Source organism: Neoarius graeffei, chromosome 1 (assembly GCF_027579695.1).
Source record: "Neoarius graeffei isolate fNeoGra1 chromosome 1, fNeoGra1.pri, whole genome shotgun sequence".
Lineage (NCBI taxonomy): Eukaryota > Metazoa > Chordata > Actinopteri > Siluriformes > Ariidae > Neoarius > Neoarius graeffei.
Genome location: NC_083569.1, coordinates 41,499,325 through 41,520,526, shown reverse-complemented (window position 1 = coordinate 41,520,526; position 21,202 = coordinate 41,499,325). Strand labels below are relative to the sequence as shown.

At 41.8% G+C, this 21,202-nt stretch overlaps 1 protein-coding gene across 1 annotated transcript in view; it reads right to left on the bottom strand.

Annotated features, from left to right (window-relative positions):
- Nucleotides 1-1,060: 1,060 nt before the first annotated feature.
- The window catches only part of tcea1 (transcription elongation factor A (SII), 1), a 35,546-nt gene continuing 15,404 nt past the window's right edge, over nucleotides 1,061-21,202 (bottom strand). Inside the window, exons 6-10 of the mRNA XM_060932025.1 lie at nucleotides 15,504-15,560; nucleotides 15,241-15,395; nucleotides 10,162-10,308; nucleotides 3,367-3,438; nucleotides 1,061-1,578 (exon numbers count right to left, since the gene is read on the bottom strand). Of these exons, the coding sequence (XP_060788008.1) occupies nucleotides 1,570-1,578; nucleotides 3,367-3,438; nucleotides 10,162-10,308; nucleotides 15,241-15,395; nucleotides 15,504-15,560 (440 nt within the window). The 3' untranslated portion in view covers nucleotides 1,061-1,569. The remainder of the gene's footprint in view (nucleotides 1,579-3,366; nucleotides 3,439-10,161; nucleotides 10,309-15,240; nucleotides 15,396-15,503; nucleotides 15,561-21,202) is intronic.

Here is a 21,202-nt window from a genome sequence, read left to right as displayed (position 1 = left end):
AATTGCGAATGATGAAAGAAAATGCTGTTCCTAAAAGCACTAAAGATGGTACGAAGTTTGGTCTAAAACTATTCAAAGGTAAGGTGGAGTTGTGATTTATTTTCTCTAGTTCAAAACAAAGTATTACGTGAGTCGGCATAGATAAGTGACAAGTCTGCACCGCAAGTCTTTATTACATTTGCATGCCGCTTTTGAAGTTTGAAATGAAAATTTTTTTTAAATAAATAATCACCTGTGTATTTATACTAAAACAATTCTCCACCTCAGGCTCCGTGAATATCAGCGAATAATAACCTCGACTTCGTCTCAGTTATTATTCACTTGGCCTTCAGTGAATAATTGTTAACTAAAGGGCAACAGCAGGTCGGCTGAAGTCAGTAACTCCAACTCCTTCAAAACACTTTGAATTATTGCTGAAGTGAAAAAAAATTCTCAGTGAGATACACACGCAACTTCTACAGCTTGCAATACCACCAAGGCTTATGTATTTATTGCAAAGCCTGGTTAAAGTTTACTCCACTGCTTCTAGCTGATGCTGGAGCTGTTCTAAGTTTGAAGCTATGGGTGGACCCAAATGTCTGCATCAGCCACCAAGGTAGTGTTTGTAGCTCATCAGAGGATGCTAATTAGCCTGTATAAAAGTGAACGGAGACACACGAATGCTATGGTTGCGATGTCAAATCGCAACAGCAGAGTGGAATGAAGGGGAGGCTTACAAGCTTCGAGAATAGTTGATCTAGATCAGGATCAACCCTAAAACCAGAACAGGGCTTTAACCGGGAATCCAGGAGACTCTAACCACTGCAGACTCTGCGTTTGTCTTGCTCATTAAGGGCTTTGAGTAAAAACATTTACCTCTGAAGAAAAGCCTGAAACTCATGATCTAAAAAGAGTAGAATGTCTTTTTCTTTTAAAACAGGTCAAGCTGTACCGGTAACAGAGAAAAGCAATGCAGTGAGCTGTGTGAGGACGTAGACGCATCGAGTATAGAACAACAATTCTAAATCTTGGAAAAACATTTTACTCCTGAAAAGAAAAAAAATGTAAACAGTAGAAATTTGCCAATCATGCATATAAATATGAATAAAAGTGGAAGTCTTCTTGTGTCTAGCATATTTTCAAAACATGTCAGACTAACAGAAAAAGAAGAAAAAAATCATCAGCATTTGAAATTTAAAAGCCTTAATAGTTGTCAATTTATTAGGTACAATAATCTAATAAAATTAGATGGCCTAATTGCTGGTAATTTCCATTAGGGCAAGGTAAAACTTTCTACGTGTGAATGTTGTCAAAAATACATCCGTTAAACTACATATAAAAACCTGATGTTAAAGGGGGGAAAAAAATGACACTGATCATAGTCCAAAGGCTGAGCCTAGCTATACATCAAGTTAAAACACAGGACATTGTTTTGATCCACACCAAAACAATGAGAAAACATTGATGATGTCCAGAGCCACCGTGGTACGATGGAGGCCAAAAAAACCTAAAAGTTCCTATCAGCTGATGGTACAAAGTGATGGTCCAGGAATTTAGCCACTTCTCGCTCTGATGATGCCTGCTCCATCTTCAGCAGAACTGTAAGGTGAAAAATCGAGGATAAAAATCAATCAATACGGCTTTGAAAAGGTGCAGGTGAAAATAGGAAATGTGGAGCAACTGCAGCAAGGTGCTCATTCTTATACAGTGAAGTGAACATGAGCAACACAGTGACTCGGCATAGCCTAACCTTCACCAAGCCTTAAAAAGTGCATTTACATTCGAGGATCCTTCGGAGAGCATTGTGCGCACACTTGGGACCCAGTCATTATGGGAAACACTTGATGCTGTTTTGAGCGCAATCAGCACGCGCATATAAGGGTGCTGTTTTCACAGGAGACTTTGCAAGTATTCTGTCAGGTACACAGCATGGAGTTAACCCTCTGGGGTCTGAGGGTATTTTCTGGCACTCTAATGATTTTGGCATGCTCTGATTTTGTTGTCAATTTCAACAAATCTAAGCAGTATTTTCAAAGTCATATGACTTTCAGATACAATAATATCCATGTAGTATGTATGTCATGATTGTACTTTAAAAAAAATAACAGATAAATGAAGACGTTGTAAAAAGCAGTTTTAGAACTGTGCTGGAATGTGTGAAAAAACATGACCTTACCCATTGTGACGAACCGTTTGGGTCACTTGAGCTGATTCTGTTCAATCTTAGGAATGAATCAAGCACAAAAACTTAAATCTGCTCCATTTGATTTGGACAATTAACTGGCCATCAAAAAAAAATGTATGTCCTATTGTTTTGGGATAAAGGGTTGGCAGTGGGAGGGGTATTCAATGAGAAGAGTAAAAAAAATTCCATTCAATGAGAAGAGTGAAAACCCCTCCCACTGCCATCACTTAATCCCATCAGATTAACTCTCAATCCCATCAGGTCAAGGTCATGTTTTTTCACACATTCCAACACGGTTCTAAAACTGCTTTTTACAACAGCTTCATTTATCTGGCATTTGACTTTATTTTGGTATTTGACTCGATTCAGTGTGTCTTGAAATTAACTCTTGTACTACTCAGTTCAGAGCCACAACCAACTCTGTTACACAATTACGCTGTACTTTTGCTCCCACTCCAACTTTTACTCTCTAAACTCAAAATAGAGAAAATTTAACCTTTTTTTTAAAAAAAAATACTTTTAACTCTGGAAAAATTGCTCAGTCATTTTTCCTGTGCATGCACAACAGTCCATGCATATCAACTGATCTGCTTATAATAAACAGAGGAAATATTTACACTTACTCGAGTTGATCTTTGGTTGGATTGAGTCGAAGTTAAAAAAAAAAAAAAAAATCGCTCATCAGTTCTCAAGATTGAATTGAATTGCTGTCCTGAATCATCCAAAGCGCACAAAATACATGTGCCATCTCGTAACAAGTTTTACCTCCAAATAGGCTAAACTACGGCTGACAGATTTTATCCTGTTTACGGTGGGCGTTCCCACCGCGAAAGAGAAACCAATCAGAAAAAAAAAAAAGTGAAAGTGATTATCATGCCGTTACCATGTGAACAGTCTTTTATGAATGCGTAAGCGGGCGCTCAGTGCTCCGAATCCGGTGTGACTGAGGAAGGTGACAAGTTATGTTTCATCTAATTTAAGTCATTTAAAAACCAGAATATTATTTGACAGTGGGCACATAGGAAAGTGTAAATCAAAGTTTCTGTCAATAGGTTTATCATGCTTGTATGATTAAAAAAAACCCTCGCGAATATATTTATTTAAATACATGATCTACTCATTCTAAATCTGCTGAGCTTCGCCGGCAAAGCTCTCGACCCCAAAGGGTTAAGAGATAAAATAAAGAAAAAGAGAAATCTCACCTTCCATCTATTGCCGCATTCATTGCAGAAGACAAATGTGGTCATGGGCTCGTCAGCACTTCTAGTCTGAACCTGAAGGAAAATAAAATAAAAAAAAAAAAAAGGGGGTCAAAAGGTGTCAGTTTGAGAATTCAATAAAGCAGAGCTACAAAAAAAAAAAACTGTACATCGCAACAGAGGTGCTGTTAAGAGGTGCACTTAAGTAACTGTGCAATGATAAAGTGCACCTGTATGGTAAGTTTACCTGATAAAATGACCAATGATGGTTGCTATAAAGTATGTTCACCTGATTAGGTGTATTTACTACCAATTTTGCAGTAGTTTCCATGGGAAGTGGACAGATGCCAAACAAACAAAAACACACACTCACCAACACCACTTGCTAAATGCAACAGAGTGGACTGTGTCTGGTTATCATACAAGGATACTTCAAAAAATCCTTGGCCTCACCCAGAAAACGTTACAGGAGAAAGATTGTTCTTGCATTATTCTTCAACATAGAAGTTATCTCCTTTAACTTCAATGCACTTGGTCCACCGATGTTCAAGCTTCAGTATCCCTTTGTGGAACAAGGTCATATCTTGAGCCTCCAGATCCTCCTCAACAGCATGGATGACTTCATCACTTTGAAAATGGCGACCATGTGAGTGGGATTTCAGTTTGGGAACCAGACAGAAGTCAGACGGTGCCAGGTCGGGTGAGTAAGGTGCATAGGGCAACAGTTCAAAGCCACATCAGGGCTCGACATTAACGGTTGTCCGCTTGTCCGGGACAAGTGATCCTTTATGTCGGACAAGTTCATCGTCTCAGTTACTTGTCCGATCAGACAAGTGCCAAAATACGCCGATATTCGGGTTACATATCAAATTTATCAGTTTATTCACATGATTTCTGAAGCATCTCACTCGACATATTGTTTTGATGAATCGCCGGATGTTTCTCTTCGGGAAGAGCGATGTGCGCATGCGCAATATTCCACTTGCGAAACCGGCCAATACCGACCGCTTCATGTATTTGAGCTGAAAAGTAAACGGTCATTTACCAGACCCTCCAGGATTTCACGATGTTGCGATTTGCAACATCAACACAAATTCAACCAATCCTCGCAAATTCAGGGCACTGTTACAATTATATCCAATCACCGCAACTTCCCCGCAAATTTGACCAATCGTTGGCGTCGTCTTGAGGTGACGTCGACAAACTACCTTCCGCCTTACTTCCGTGTATATGTTCAAGAGAAGCAGCATGTGCGAGTCAGTGTTTACGTAGGCTTAAATTCTGTTACTGAAAGTGTGTTATGTTTACAGTGAAGGACTGTGTGCACTTTACATTATTTTTTACTTAATACAAGAAATTAATGGATGCCAACATTTTTGCCAAAATGGTATTTTATTTTCCATTGTTTAGGCAGCTTCAGCATCATACTGTGAGATTCTGTTCAAATTTTTTTTTCTTCTATGAAGCCTGAGCCATTTATTTTATTAGTTTATAATTATTGTTTAATTTAGTCTTCAGGAGAGACTGCCTGCACACAGTACTAGTATTAATAGTTTTTTTTCTTACATGAAAGCTGAGGCATTTATATTATATTTGAAGGTAACTTCATGTTGTGCTTTGAGGTTCTATGCACTTTAACTTTTGAACCAACAGGAGCATTTGGATAAGTAAAGCCTATTTTTCTGCATTTTTGTAGTCCTGGTAATCTTTTATATTGGTAAAGTTGCTTATAGGACCATTTCTCAGAGTCTTTGTTTTTTTAATCAATAGTTTTTCAGTAATAACTTAGTATTTAACAAATCACTCAATTTTAATCACAAAAAGAGAAAATCGCAACAATTTCTCGCAACTTTCACTTCCTCCCGCAATGTAATCGCAACAAAAACCTAAAAAACACCGCAACTTTCATCACAACCATTAAATACCATACAGGAGCCACAATGAATAATTAGACAACAACAATTAAAGCAGTGGAGGATATATACTCAAAGTTAATAATTTAAAAATGAAAATATATATAATTTTAATTTTCTGGTTTTCAATTTCTCATAAATAAATTAATGGAGTCCAATTTTTTTCTGCAGTGAATAGATTTTTGTGTTAAAGTAATTCTGGTGAAATTAGTTTATTACAAATAGTTTATTTGTGGGGGGTTTTTCTCAAATTTTTCTTTGGACAAGTCAACTTCACATTCGGACAAGTAAATTTCCTTTCAACTTGCCCGATAGGACAAGTGGTTTCAAAAGTTAATGTAGAGCCCTGCACATTTGGCTGTTTCTACCCCACCACCTGTGCTGTGTGGATGAGCACATTGTCCTGGAGTAATATCACGCCAGCTTGAAGCGTTCCTCTCCTTTTTTCTTTGATTGCTTCTTTTATTTGAGTTTTTGTGTACAATGATATAAGGCTTTATAGTATGCAGCTACACCCTGTAGGGGGGGGCTGCCAATCCGTAGCCATAGTAACCATCTTCCCCCTTTCACAGTACAACATTGAACACACCAATCCCTGTACTCAACGGCATGTTCTATCTCTGTCCATTCTTCTGACTCCCTGTAATGGTACTGGATACAGAGACAATACCAGATACAGTGACGTCACGACTGCTTTAAACCCGCGGCGGAATCGAAATTCTCACTCTCTGGTGGTGGATTCCACGCGTGAAAGAGAGATGTTGCGTCTGTGCTACAGAAGGACAAGAACAAAGAACGAGCTATTGATACCAGACCTTTAGCCAAAGTTCAATCTATTTGACCTTCGCAGAGTCATAATAATAACTGAACCGGTTAGTTATTGCAGCCCACGCAGTATTTCAAAGAGGAAAGGCGACCGGATCCCTTTTCCCTTTCTCAACGTCGACAAACTATAAACAAGATTCCTTCCAGATCATCGGATGACCAACGGGACACCGAAGATCTTCAGCTGACAAGCTAAAAGTGAAAGGAACCACTGCTTTCTCCCAAGATCTGCGCCCCGCGCTGTCTTCGAATACGGAAGGCGCACTTTCAATCGCTAACGAGCAATCCCAAGTAAGGCTGGCATCTGGGCAATTGTTAGACTTAGTTGTGGCTAGTTAATGTGAAGAGTGTTGTTCATTTGAATTCATTTATGGTTTAAATGTATGCATTTTGATTCACATGAAAGTCGGTCTTAGACTGTGTGTTGTTTGCTTTACTTTGTTTACTATCTGTATTTAGTTAGATCGTGCATGCGCGCTCTCTCTTTTTTTTTTTTTTTTAACTCCTTCCATCGTACTCCACTCCTCAACATTGGGATTTCAGGACTAGCTAAGGGTTGAGTAGAATTTGGGGTTAAGGCCTAGCCGAGACTAGTTTTAAACTACAGATTCCTTTGTTCTTTTTCGCACGCTCTCCTGTGTCGATCATCCCCCTCTGGGCGCGGCTGGCACAGAGTTTCCATTCCATACACACACAAACACGTGATTTCCCTATCACATTTTAACATCCACTCGCCCCTACACTGTAACACTGGCTGTAGCTTATTACTTCTGATCACCATCGGTGCCTTAATTATCACATACAATACTGATTCTTATTTGTATACATTGTATCGCCATTTATATTGAATTATTCCTTGGCTGCTATTGTTGCTATATATGATCAGTATTAGTTTGCCAATTCATGTCAGCTATTTCAATAAATGGTATCTTTGGAATAAACTGTGTCCTGTTTATTGTTACAATATTCACTGAATGCCAACCTCTGCCAAAGAAAGTATTCTAATTGCCTTCACCCATTTAGTTGTTATATGAATGTTATAGATCTAGAGTAAACGTATTACATTAGAGCTACAATACTCAATAAACTATAGCAACATCACCACCAAGTTATTCCAGTGATTTTAATAGTTTAGCTATAAACTATTGGACACTTGAATTAATGATTAATGAATTTATGAGACTGATCCCTTTTTACATGAGACTGATTTGATAAGCCTATTGCACCTACAAACCCAAAACGGGAGTTACACCCCTTGTTTCTGGGTGAGGCCGAGAAGTTTTTGAAGTACCTTTGTATACTTACTTGCTTACTACCTATCTATCTAGAAGGCCGTTTTGTATTTTATCCATGCTGTTTGGCTTGGAACATTCCCAAAACAGTAGCTGACAGAACCATACAGTGATTCGCAATGTCTTTTGCCAAAATTTGTACGACACTGCACCTGCTGACAAAAGACACCATCAGTATGCAAATACATAAACAAATGAATTTGGGTACTGTAAAGCTCTATAATGCTTTCGCTTTTGTTTCTTTGAATAAAATAAGGCTAATTCGGAGCTGGCACATGCGTCTATATTTAGGTTACATACAATTTCTCAAGACAAACGCTTCTTGAAGCGCAAGCAGAAATAGCTACATTGGAATTAAAATTTGGAGACAACATTAAGGGAAGAAAATGAGAAGCACATGCTCACATGCTAATGAGTTTTCTTAACAAGTCTCTTGGTGTTGGGGGACATAAAAATTACAAAAACAAGATCAACTGTGAGCTACTGCTCACTTGCTTATCCCCCCGCTCTTGCTTATATCAGAATGCAAGCAATCGAAGGAATAGGACACTTATTATGAATGTTGACTTCAACAAGTAATTAACCCTGAAACAAGTAAGTAAAGAGCAGTGTCTCTCCCCAGGGATTTCAAATAGCATCCTGGTAAACTGTCATTTTGAAACAGCATTTTGCTTCTTGAAATAGCATCTAAATCCACTCTATATATGTTTTGTAAATACGTTCAGTCAGTAAACAGTAAGTCGATATGGGACAGACCTGAAAATGGTATACACGGTATAGAACCCCAAGCTGAATTATGGTACCAAGTGCCTATGATTTGTGGCTGCTGGGAAAAAGGGTGTTTCGGACGGACAGACAGACGTAAACCTGTATACCACCTCTCCTTCGGAGCGGGGGCATAAAAATCTGCAGATATTCACATTTTAATTTGGCAGTTTGTCACTTCCAGGAAAAAAGAGTGAACATTTTAAATGGTTCCTCATCCACCAGGTAGTTCCTTTAAACTTGGGTCTTTCATGTAGTATTAGTCAGTCATGCAGTATTGGTCATTCCTCTTCATTTATTTATTGAAGAGTGTGTGCCTGTGCTCATTCCTCCTCCGAATCTCGGCACAAATATGTCCAACCCCACTCCAGAAACAATCACTAGCTGCTGTAATCATGATGGTACATGTTCTCCAAGTTAGCATACAGCTAACAGGTGGGTATAACATGGTGAGTGCAACAGCATTTGGAAGGAAGGCTCAAGGCATGCTGTGTGTGTTGTGCAGAAAAGCTTATTTCTCAAGTTACAGTTTTATACTGCTTTGTGTTAAAACGGCAGTCATTACCATCTTCCCTGCCAGAAGCCTAATGCTCTCACTGCCACAAGGGGGGTGGGGGGGGAACTGCTGCAGGCTGGTAACAATCTGAGGCTCAGTATTTGGAAACCTCTGCTCTAGTGTGCTGAACATGACAAAGCCCAATGGGCAAACTGACACTGAGAATTTTTACACCATTCTCTTTAAACTCTCATCTGCAACTTTCAGACTGTTTGCGAAGCCAATTGAGCCTGTTTAGATTCTTAAACACTACTGGATATTGCAGAAATCTACCCGACTTCCTGTTTCAGAAGGAAATGCTTCAAGATAAAAATAAATCATAGTTCTCAATTCACTTCATGGGTCTGTGGGTGTGTGTTTATATTAGGGCTGTAATGATACACCCAACTCACGATTCGATTCGTATCGCGATTTTTGACCCACGATTCGATACGCCCATGATTTTTTTAAAAATGTTTTTTTAAAGTAGTAAATTTGACTTATTAACATTTACTTACTTACATTAACTATTTAATAACAAATAATTCAGACCACTGCAGAGAATGAGTAATATGTATGCAAAAATGAACAAATGTATATCCAAAGATTGTTTTATTTCTCAAAATAATACTGTTGAGCAGGAAGCTCTGTTTTTTTCGGTTCTGAAAAAGTCATTTTTCCAAATCGTGTAAATCCATTAAGATTTTTTTGGGGGGTGGCTCTCTCACTGTCTCACTCTCATAGGGCCAATGATTTTCTGTGATCGCGGAAAACAGATGAAAATTACGGAATTTTTATGGTGAAACATTGCTCGCGTGTCAAAATGTAACTGCCGCAGAAGGCTTCCGCCCAAGCAGACATGCCTTCAGTGTTGCCAGATATTGCTAACGTTTTCCACCCCAAAATATGTTCAAAACCAGCCAAAAAGCACCTAAACCCGCCCAATCTGGCAACACTGCATGCCTTTCCGGTCAAGTGATTGTGATTGGCTTGTGGCACACCTAGCCAGCCAATGAGCTGCTTGTTTACAGATTCGCTCCCCGCGTCGCAACCAGAATGGCGAACGCTTAAAAGAAATGAATGCTCTGCCAGTGGCGAGTGTGGACGTTGCGTGACTCGCAGAAGATTGTCGCAGGTCGGCGAAAAAACGACTTACTAATAGATATAAAAAAATAAAAGTAATTTAAAGTTTAAAATGTAATTTAAATAAAAAGTAAAGTATTCATAAATTGAAGTTTGGAAGCGCCTCTGTTTTTGGGCTGAGGAGAAGTTTGAAAGGGTGTACCGCGATTCTGCCTTCTTGTATCGCGATACGGATCGTGGCTCTGCGTATCGCGATTTCGATACGCATATCGTTACAGCCCTAGTTTTTATTTATATATATATATATATATATATATATATATATATATATATATAAAAACATTACATTAGGGGGAAAAATGATGCAATGTGTGTACAAACATACCTGCGTGTAGGTGCACTTGTTCTTTTTGCATCTCCCACAGGTGAACAGGTCAGTCTGGGTGCCTCCAGTCTTGGCCATCTGGTGGTCCCTGATAGCTTCTTTGGTCATATTCTTGCGCATCTCCTTCAGTTCATCACTGGCCATTTCCTGTCAGCATACACACACTCAAATCATACAGCTCATACCTTCATGGCTATAAAATACATACACCACGTCTCCACAGGGCAGCTGGGCAAAAACGACAACCCCAGGACTCTCTGTATCTTAGCCCAGTGTGTATGATGTCCATTCCCAAAATCTACCTGTGAAGCTAGAAGTTTCTCTGGCGTTTATGACTCCGCTTCGACACAAGGGATTATCTCATTTTATGTGAGAATGTGTGGGGCACTGTCGCATGCCTGCCTCACAGATCGTTCAGTTTAATAGCTGCCTGCAAACCAAATTTAAGTACACCAATACTTCATTCTTTAGCGAAAAAACATAGATGCTCAAGTGCAAACTTACATACAGTACCAGTCAAAAGTTTGGACATACCTTCGAATTCAATTTATAAAAAATTAAGAAAAAAAAAGCATTAAGTCACGTCTTAAAGTAGTGATGTTTCTTTTTACTTAGTTGAGCGGTTCTTTACATATGAATCATTACAGTTGTGGAACTGGGCTATTTACTGTATTTTTATTATTTACTATTTGATCTCAAACACATTAACGCGAGACAGCCTTTCGATTTCAAAAAATTGGCAAAATTTAGTTCCCTCTGAAGTTTGGTCATTGTGATGCATGTTTATTTCTGCAATATTAAAAAAAAGGCCATTCTGTGGCTGTGAAGTTATTTAATTTGAAGGAATTCAATGCAGATATCCATCCATCCATCTTCTGCGGCTTATCTGAGTCCGGGTAGCGGGGGTAGCAGCCTAAGCAGAGCTGCCCAGACTTCCCTCTCCCCGGCCACCTTCGCCAGCTCTTCCGGGGGAATACTGAGGCGTTCCCAGAAGAGACAAGAGATGCAATCTCTCGAGCGTGTCCTGGGTCTGCCCCGGAGTCTCCTCCCGGTGGGGCATGTCCAGAGAGCCTGCCCTGGAACCCAGCCACCCTGCAAAGAAAACTCATTTTGATCGCTTGTGTCCGTTATCTCATTCTTTCGGTTGCTACCCATAGCTCGTGACCATAGATGAGGGTGGGAACATAGTTGGACCAGTAAACTGAAAGCTTTGCCTTTTGGCTCAGCTCTCTCTTTACCACAACAGATTGGTTTAGCGTCCGCATCACTGCTGATGCTGCCCCGATCCGTCTGTCCAACTCCTGCTCCCCCCTACCCTCACGCGTGAACAAGACCGTGAGATAAACTCCTCCACTTGAGGCAGCAACTCCCCCCTGACCTGAAGTAGGCACACCACCCATTTCTGGCTGAGCACCATGACCACAGACTTGAGGTGCTGATTCTCATCCCAGCCGCTTCACACTCGGCTGCAAGCCATCCCAGCGCCTGCTGGAGGTCACAGATTGATGAAACCAACAGGACTACATCATCTGCAAAAAGCACAGACGTGATCCTGAGGCCACCAAACCGGACACCCTCTGTCCCTTGGCTGTGCCTAGAAATTCTGTCCAGAAAAGTTATGAATAGGACCGGTGACAGAGGGCAGCCCTGGCAGAGTCCCACATGCACTGGGAACAAGTCTGACTTATTGCCCGCAATGCGAACCAAACTCCTGCTCCAGTCATACAGGGACCAAATGGCCTGCAGCAGCGGGTCCCAAACTCCATATTCCTGAAGCACCCCCCCACAGGGCACCAGGAGGGACACGGTTGTAAGCCTTCTCCAGGTCCACAAAACACATGGAAACCGATTGGGCAAACTCCCATGCACCCTCCAGCAACCTTGCAAGGGTAAAGAGCTGGTCCAGTGTTCCATGACCGGGATGAAAACCGCATTATTCCTCCTGAATCCAAGGTTCGACTAGCAACCGGACTCTCCTCTCCAGCACCCCTGCATAAGCTTTCCAGGGGAGGCTGAGAAGTGTGATCCCCCTATAGTTGGAAAACACTCTCCAGTCCCCTTTTCTGAAAAGGGGGACCATCACCCTAGTCTACCAATCCACAGCCACTGTCCCCAACCCCCACGCAATGTTGAAGAGGCATGTCAGCCAAGACAGCCCAACAACATCCAGCACCTTCAGAAACTCAAGGTGAATCTCATCCACCCCCGGAGCCCGGCCACCAAGGAGCTTTTTAACCACCTCAGCAACCTCAGCCCCCGTGATGGGCGAGTCCTCTCAAGCGCCCTCAGACTCTGCGTCCTCCTCAGACGACATGAAGTTGGAATTGAGGAGATCCTCGAAGTATTCCTTCCACCACCAATGTCCCCAGTTGAGGTCAACAGCACGCCATCCTCACTGTAAACTGTCGGGACAGAGTACAGCTTCCCCTTCTTGAGTCACCGGACGGTTTGCCAGAATCTCCTCGAGGCCGACCGAAAGTCGCTTTCCATGGCCTCACCGAACTCCTCCCACACCCGAGTTTTTGCATCAGTGACTGCCAGAGCCATGTTCTACTTGGCTCATCAGTACCTGTCAGCTGCCTCTGGAGACCCACAAGCTAACCAATCCCAATGGGACTCCTTCAGCTTGACGGTTCCTCTCACCACAGGTGTCCACCACCGGGTTCTGGGATTACCGCCACAACAGGCGCCAACAACCTTGCAGCCGCAGCTCCACACGGCTGCCTCAGCAATGGAGGTATGGAACATGGTCCACTCGGGCTCAATGTCCCCATCATCCCCCGGTATGCAGTTGAACCTCTGCCAGTGGCAGTTGAAGATCCGATGGACAGGAGCCTCTGCCAGACATTCCTAGCATACCCTCACTACACGTTTGGGCCTACCAGGTCTGTCTGGCCTCCTCCCCCACTATCTGATCCAGTTCGCCACCAGGTAGTGATCAGTTGATAGCTCAGCTCCTCTCTTCACCCCAGTGTCCAAGGTCGCATATCAGACAAAACAACTACAAAGTTGATCACTGATCTACAGCCTAGGGCAGGGGTGTTCAAATTGATCCATAAAGGGCCGTGTGGCTGCAGGTTTTCATTCCAGCCATGCAGCAGCACCCTGATTTGGCTTATTCAATCAACTGACACACCCACCCTTTAATCAAGGGTGGGTGTGGCTGCAAGTATTTGACTGTGTGAAGACAGTTCAGTTGATTGAATGAGCCAAGTCAGGTGTGCTGCTGCATGGCTGGAATGAAAACCTGCAGCCACACGGCCCTTTATGGATCAATTTGAACACCCCTGGCCTAGGGTGTCCTTGTGCCACATGCACTTATGGACACCCTTATGCTCGAACATGGTGTTCGTTATGGCCAAACCGTGCATGGCACAGGAGTCCAACAACAGAACACCACTCGGGTTCAGATCGGGCAGGCCATTCCTTCCAATCACACCCCTCCAGGTCTCACTGTCATTGCCCACGTGAGCACTGAAGTCCTCCAGTAAAACAACAGAGTCCCCTTGCGGTGCATTGTCTAGCACCCCCACTCAAGAACTCCAAGAAGGCCGGGTACTCTGAACTACCATTTGGCACACAAGTGCAAATGACAGTCAGAGACTGTCCCCGACCCTAAAGCACAGGGAAATGACCCTCTCGTTTACTGGGGAGAACTCCGATGTTAGCACGTCGAACTGGGGAGCTACCAGTAGCCCCACCCCTGCCCGGCGCCACTCACCCTTGGCAACTCCAGCATGGAAGAGAGTCCAGTCCCTCTCCAGGAGTTATAATGTGCATGAAATCGCTTGCTTCACGCAGTCAAGCAGACAAAGGAAGCCCGTGTGTGCATGCAGTTTATTAGTTTGGTCCTGTGTTTCCTTTCCTTCGCAACATAATGTCTTTTCTTCTCACTTTCCGTTACTGTAGTCGGTCTTTCACCTTTCATTCGCACACTCATGTCCTCCATTTTTCTCTCCCGTTTCAAATTTGTATCCCACAATGCCTTGCGCAAACAGGAAAAGCTCACCACGTGATGCATGACGCAGTATCTTGAATTGGGTCAGGATGAAGCAAGAAAAAATATATATATAATTTTAAATAGAACAGTTAATGAATTTAGGACCATGTAGCCCTAAATTCATTAATTGTTCTATTAAAACAAAAAGCCTAATAAAATCGGAAGTCTGTGATTCAAATTCAGCAGCTTTCAGTCCACAAAACAAAAATAATTGAGTGTCAGGGAAAATTATTTTTATGACCTAAATCTGAAAAATTTGAAAGGCAGTCTACCTTTAAGAAGGCAAGAAGTTGCATTAATTAACTCGACGAGGCACCTGTTAATTGAAAAGTATTCCAGGTGTCTACCTCATGAAGCTGGTTAAGATAATGCCAATAGTGTGTACAGCTTCATCAAGGTAAACGCTGCCTACTTTGAAGAATCTAAAATATGAAAAATGTTGGGTTTTTTTTTTTTATTCTTTTTTGTTTACCACATAATTCCATACATGTTCCAGATGTTATTCAATCGTTTTAAATGTCTTCAGTATTGTTCTACAATGTAGAAAACAGTCAAAATACAGCAAAACATATGAATGGAGTAGGGGTGTCTAAACTTTTGACTGATACTGTACAACACACACACACAACCAAAAAAAATGCAAAAACATTAAGAGCCATGCATTTCTATGGCAGAATCTCATGTAATTTTGTACTACGCACCTTAGAGTGTGCAGTTCGATTGTGTTATACCCTATACAGGGCACAAAGTAAGTGAACATGAAGCCATTTAGCCTCCAGTTTAATTAAAAGTGTATTTAATTAGATCCCAGGTAGAAAATACAAAATCAGGCTCAACAGTGACAAGAAAACAGTTCTGTGACAATTACAGTTACAAATCAGTGGCATTCAGCACAACTTTTAACTCCATTATATTCCCCGGCTCTGCTCTTATGACACCTGAGCAAGTGGTATGAATAAATTTGGCACAGAATACGTGATCACAATTAACCTGCCGTGCTGAGCTGTCCAGTTTAAAAGCCCCAATACAGCACTAAGCACAGTATCAAGAAAGTAAGACATTTCTGGTCATGCTCTCACCTCTGCAGTCATTTTGGCGATACGATCTGGAGGCACATTGCCACAAAGGACATTCCTCCTCAAGTTGGGGTTCTTCACATCCTTAAGGTTCGAGATTCGGCTTCGGACGCGGTTCTTATACTTCATGTCTGTGTTCTTGAACTCCAGGAAGATGCGTGCAGTTTAGTCAAGGATCTGCTTGAAATATCATGATGGCTATGAAAAGACACAAACACATACAGTATATAGAGCCCTGGCTCAGCCTCAGGATTCTCAAAGGATATATTCCTCAATCTGGGCTCCGAGTTCATCGCAGTCAGCCCCAATGGTGATATGGTCATCTAAGGAGGAAAGAAAGCAAAAAAATTACACTACATCCATCCATGATCGTAGGTTCTGCCTTCTTGACAACCATACAAAGATATAAACTGAACAAGAAACCTCTTTACTTGAAATAAAGACATTCAACTTCTTTAGAAATACAGCACAGTTACAAAAGCTTATGTCGCTGGCAAGTAAGTCAAATATATACTGTAGGCACCATGATGTTACATTACACAAACACATTAGCTATGTAGCAGAAGCGCCACAGTAAAGACGGCAAAAAACAAACAAACAAAACTGAGGGGAACATTTGCTTATTTTCTTGCAACTACATTTATCCGCTTTATAAACTCTTTCATTCTTCAAATGATAGAGGTCCTCATTTACACTGATGCCATTTTTACCTTGTTAACCAGGAACTTGATAAAACTGACCTCAGGTCAGGCAATAAGAGCAATTTCTGAGTGAACTATGGACCTTAAAGGAACAGTCCACCATACTTCCATAATGAAATATGTTGTTCTCTGAATTGAGACGAGCTGATCCGTACCTCTCCGAGCTTTGTGTGACCTCCCAGTCAGTCAGACGCGCTGTCACTCCTGTTAGCAATGTAGCTAGGCTCAGCATGGCCAATGGTATTTTTTGGGGCTGTAGTTAGATGCGACCAAACTCTTCCACGTTTTTCCTGTTTACATAGGTTTATATGACCAGTGACATGAAACAAAGTTCAGTTACACAAATTGAAACGTGGCGATTTTCTATACTATGGAAAGTCCGCACTATAATGACAGGCGTACTAACACCTTCTGCGCGCTTCGACAACGCATTGATACCTTCACTCCTCTTCGGGCACGGCCAGGCGGGCGAATGCCCTGGTCCGTCCGCCCTGTCTAAAAAAAAAAAATGGTACAACTCGAGCCCCATGGTAAAATTGGGACTTCGTCATTTTTCCGCATGAGGCCCATGGTAAAACCACACTTCCAGGAGGGGCTGCCATCTGCCTCCCAAGCCAGCCGAGAGCGCTCCTCGTCGGGCACGGCCAGGCGGGAGAATGCCCTGGTCCGTCCGCCCTGTCTAAAAAAAAAAATGGTACAACTCCGAGTGAAGGTATCAGTGCGCTGCCGAAGCGCGCAGAAGGTGTTAGTACGCCTGTCATTATAGTGCGGACTTTCCATAGCATAGAAAATCGCCACGTTTCAATTTGTGTAACTGAACTTGTTTCATGTCACTGGTCATATAAACCTATGTAAACAGGAAAAACGTGGAAGAGTTTGGTCGCATCTAACTACAGCCCCAAAAAATACCATTGGCCATACTGAGCCTAGCTACATTGCTAACAGGAGTGACAGCACGTCTGACTGACTGGGAGGTCGCACAAAGCTCGGAGAGGTACGGATCAGCTCGTCTCAATTCAGAGAACAACATATTTCATTATGGAAGTACGGTGGACTGTTCCTTTAAATGTCCACATTTAAAAATACGGCGACAAGTCCACTTTACTTATATGCTCCAGAACAGCAACTTCACTCCATCCTCTTTTTTGAGACAGATATTTGGTTGCTTTAGCTGCCAAGATGAAGGCATGAGAGCTCTTGTTTATCCTAGTCAGTCCCCCTTATCATATGCCCACGCATCCATCCATCCATTTTCGATACCGCTTATCTGTCAGGGTCAATCCCAGGGGACTTCAGGTGAGAGGTGGGGCTCACCCGAGGCAGATCGCCAATCTATAACAGGGCTAACACCGAGACAAACAACCATTCACATTCACGGCAATTTAGAGTAGTGTATTCATTGTTTCATCAATGGTGGCAAGCCGTCCTGGCCCAGATGCAGCAAAACAGGCCCAAATCATGATACCACCACCATGTTTCACAGATGGGATAAGGTTCTTATGCTGGAATACAGTGTTTTCCTTTCTCCAAACATAACGCTTCTCATTTAAACCAAAAAGTTCTATTTTGGTCTCATCCGTCCACAAAACATTTTTCAATAGCCTTCTGGCTTGTCCACGTGATCTTTAGCAAACTGCAGATGAGCAGCAATGTTCTTTTTGGAAAGCAGTTGCACACCACTGCAACCCTGCCATGCACACCATTGTTGTTCAGTGTTCTCCTGATGGTGGACTCATGAACATTAACATTAGCCAATGTGAGAGAGGCCTTCAGTTGCTTAGAAGTTACCCTGGGGTCCTTTGTGACCTCGTCAACTATTACATGCCTTGCTCTTGGAGTGATCTTTGTTGGTCGACCACTCCTGGGGAGGGTAACAATGGTCTTGAATTTCCTCCATTTGTACACAATCTGTCTGACTGTGGATTGGTGGAGTCCAAACTCTTTAGAGATGGTTTTGTAACCTTTTCCAGCCTGATGAGCATCAACAACGCTTTTTCTGAGGTCCTCAGAAATCTCCTTTGTTCGTACATGTGTTGTGAAGATCAGACTTTGATAGATCCCGGTTCTTTAAATAAAACAGGGTGCCCACTCACACCTGATTGTCATCCCATTGAAAACACCTGACTCTAATTTCACCTTCAAATTAACTGCTAATCCTAGGAGGTTCACATACTTTTGCCACTCACAGATATGTAATATTGGATCATTTTCCTCAGTAAATAAATGACCAAATATTAGGCCTGTCGTGATATTCGATATACTGACTTATTGTACGGTAAATGAAAATTAACTTGCTAATTTTTTTACCGCGATTTTGGCATTTATGCGCTGTACATCTACATAGAGAAGTTGTCAGAGTATTAGCTTGACCCACTGCCAGAATAAAACACCACGCTGTTTTCTGTCGTCTCACGCGGCTCTCTGTCAGAGGTGGGCCCTCCCAGCATGCAACAGTTATCCAGCCAGGGTATCCACTGAATGGGGAAGAGACAACACCACGTTACTCCGTTGAACAGACCACAGGCGTAGAATTGGGTATGGATGGTATGGACGTATCCCTTTGAATATTTCTGATTGAAGAAAAAAAATCGTGCTTTGTGTACAGTACACAAAGGGTTACTGTAGGTTTCCACTGGGCGAAACACCATGCAAAATTCGCTCATGAATATTCGCTCTGGGGGCGTGGTCACGAAAACAGCAAGCAAGTTCGGATACCATGTCAATTAGCAAGTGCAGCTGCAGTGCAGTGACCAGCTGCTAGCTAGCAAACTGTCCTTGAGGAATGTAACGTTAGATTAGCTCGTAAAATTAATCAGTTAACAAGAATTCGTACTCGGTGTGTAAAAGCGACAACATACGAATATGACTGTTTTCTAAGTTTGCGTGGCATGTAAATAACAATTCGACTTGATACCGACAACAACTGGAGTTAATTAAGGTCACACAGACATTATTAAATCATATCAGATTGTGCTAATGTTGGCTAATATTGCACCGAGTCTTGCTTGTGAAGTGCCTGCAAACTTTAGCAGCCCGCTAACCCTGAATTTGAAGCGCTTCAGTTAAGACCTGCAGAGCCCTGACAGAGTTCGGGTAACAGGACACATGTAAACAACAACAACCACCCGATGGTGATGTGGACATTGTCTGGGCCTCGAACACCTTTTAATCAAATCAAGCATTTTCACGTAATCAGCAAAACAGCCTCCGCCCTCTTGATCAGAAATGTTTGGTTACTCCGCCTCTCTTTTGAAAACGTCACATACCGAGTACACACATGCTGAACTGATTGATTTAAAAAAAAAAAAAAAGTGATTGGTTTTCGAGGCGGTTCATTTGAAAGCGGTAGGCTGAAAACTTCTCTTTGTAGAACCCTGTCCCTCCCTCCCTCCCTCCTCTCCCCCTCCCCTCTCCGCTCTGGGCTCAAGAAGACAACAAAAGGGCAATAATATAACAACCAATCAGAATTCAGATACATTTTGTTGCCAAGTAAAATTGCAACCTTTCAACATGTCAAAAAAGTTCTAGAGCCCTCGTCCTGTTTTACCATTACAATCAATCACATATCAGCTTAAACTAGCATTCTAAACTAGTTAAAGATCTCACAGAAGAGAGCCCACTCCCCCTGCCAGCCTCAGGGAACGCAGTGTTTAATGCTCCGGATGTGTTTTACTTCCATTTATGAGGGGAAAAGAACATACACCCTCCCGACAGTCAATGCGTTATTCGCTTGTAAAACACATTTGCAAATTGGTAGAATGAGTTAATCACCACATGCAAGATTTGCAATTAATCAAATAAATTACATATATTATTCTTATTCATGAATTACTACAGTTCTGAACTTCAAATTTTAAAAGTCTGGACTTTGGAGAGATGATGGATCTCTTTTGGTGGAACACAATGCGGCAAAATATTGTGACCCTTTATGTTGACCTGAAGTTGGCACCACTGGGGGTTGGCATTGGGTTTTTGTCCCCACCAATGTTGATACCAAACCTACGCTCTTGCCTACATGTTATCTCGTTCTAATAATTGTTACTTTTATCCAAATGACAGCTGGCAATACGTTGTTACTTCGCACTTTTTGTTTATCTGGGTCCTAATCTTTGAGAAACTGGATTGTCAGAATGTTGTCTGTGAAGAAAAGAATGTCTTTTTATTACCCTGTGCCGAGCTAATATTTACTTAAGTGCAATTTTTAAGAGCCATAGATTGTATTTTATTTATTGTTTTAGTTGTGAGTGGTTTTGTTTGATTGTTGTTTTATTTATTTAGGTTATTTATGTTTATATATTTTTTACTTTCCACTGTTGAATTGAATAAATTGAATTAATCAAAAAGTTTACTGTTCTTTGAAAGGGTGTATTTGCATGATCATTATTATGGCATAAAATTATCTTGAAGACGTCAACAATAATATCGTTTATTGCAATAATTTCTGAGACAATACAACCCCGATTCCAAAAAAGTTGGGACAAAGTACAAATTGTAAATAAAAATGGAATGCAATGATGTGGAAGCTTCAAAATTCCATATTTTATTCAGAATAGAACATAGATGACATATCACATGTTTAAACTGAGAAAATGTATCATTTAAAGAGAAAAATTAGGTGATTTTAAATTTCATGACAACACCACATCTCAAAAAAGTTGGGACAAGGCCATGTTTCCCACTGTGAGACATCCCCTTTTCTCTTTACAACAGTCTGTAAACGTCTGGGGACTGAGGAGACAAGCTGCTCAAGTTTAGGGATAGGAATGTTAACCCATTCTTGTCTAATGTAGGATTCTAGTTGCTCAACTGTCTTAGGTCTTTTTTGTCGTATCTTCCGTTTTATGATGCGCCAAATGTTTTCTATGGGTGAAAGATCTGGACTGCAGGCTGGCCAGTTCAGTACCCGGACCCTTCTTCTACGCAGCCATGATGCTGTAATTGATGCAGTATGTGGTTTGGCATTGTCATGTTGGAAAATGCAAGGTCTTCCCTGAAAGAGACGTCGTCTGGATGGGAGCATATGTTGCTCTAGAACCTGGATATACCTTTCAGCATCGATGGTGTCTTTCCAGATGTGTAAGCTTGCCCATGCCACACACACTAATGCAACCCCATACCATCAGAGATGCAGGCTTCTGAACCGAGCGCCGATAACTTGGGTCGTCCTTCTCCCCTTTAGTCCAAATGACACGGCGTCCCTGATTTCCATAAAGAACTTCAAATTTTGATTCGTCTGACCACAGAACAGTTTTCCACTTTGCCAC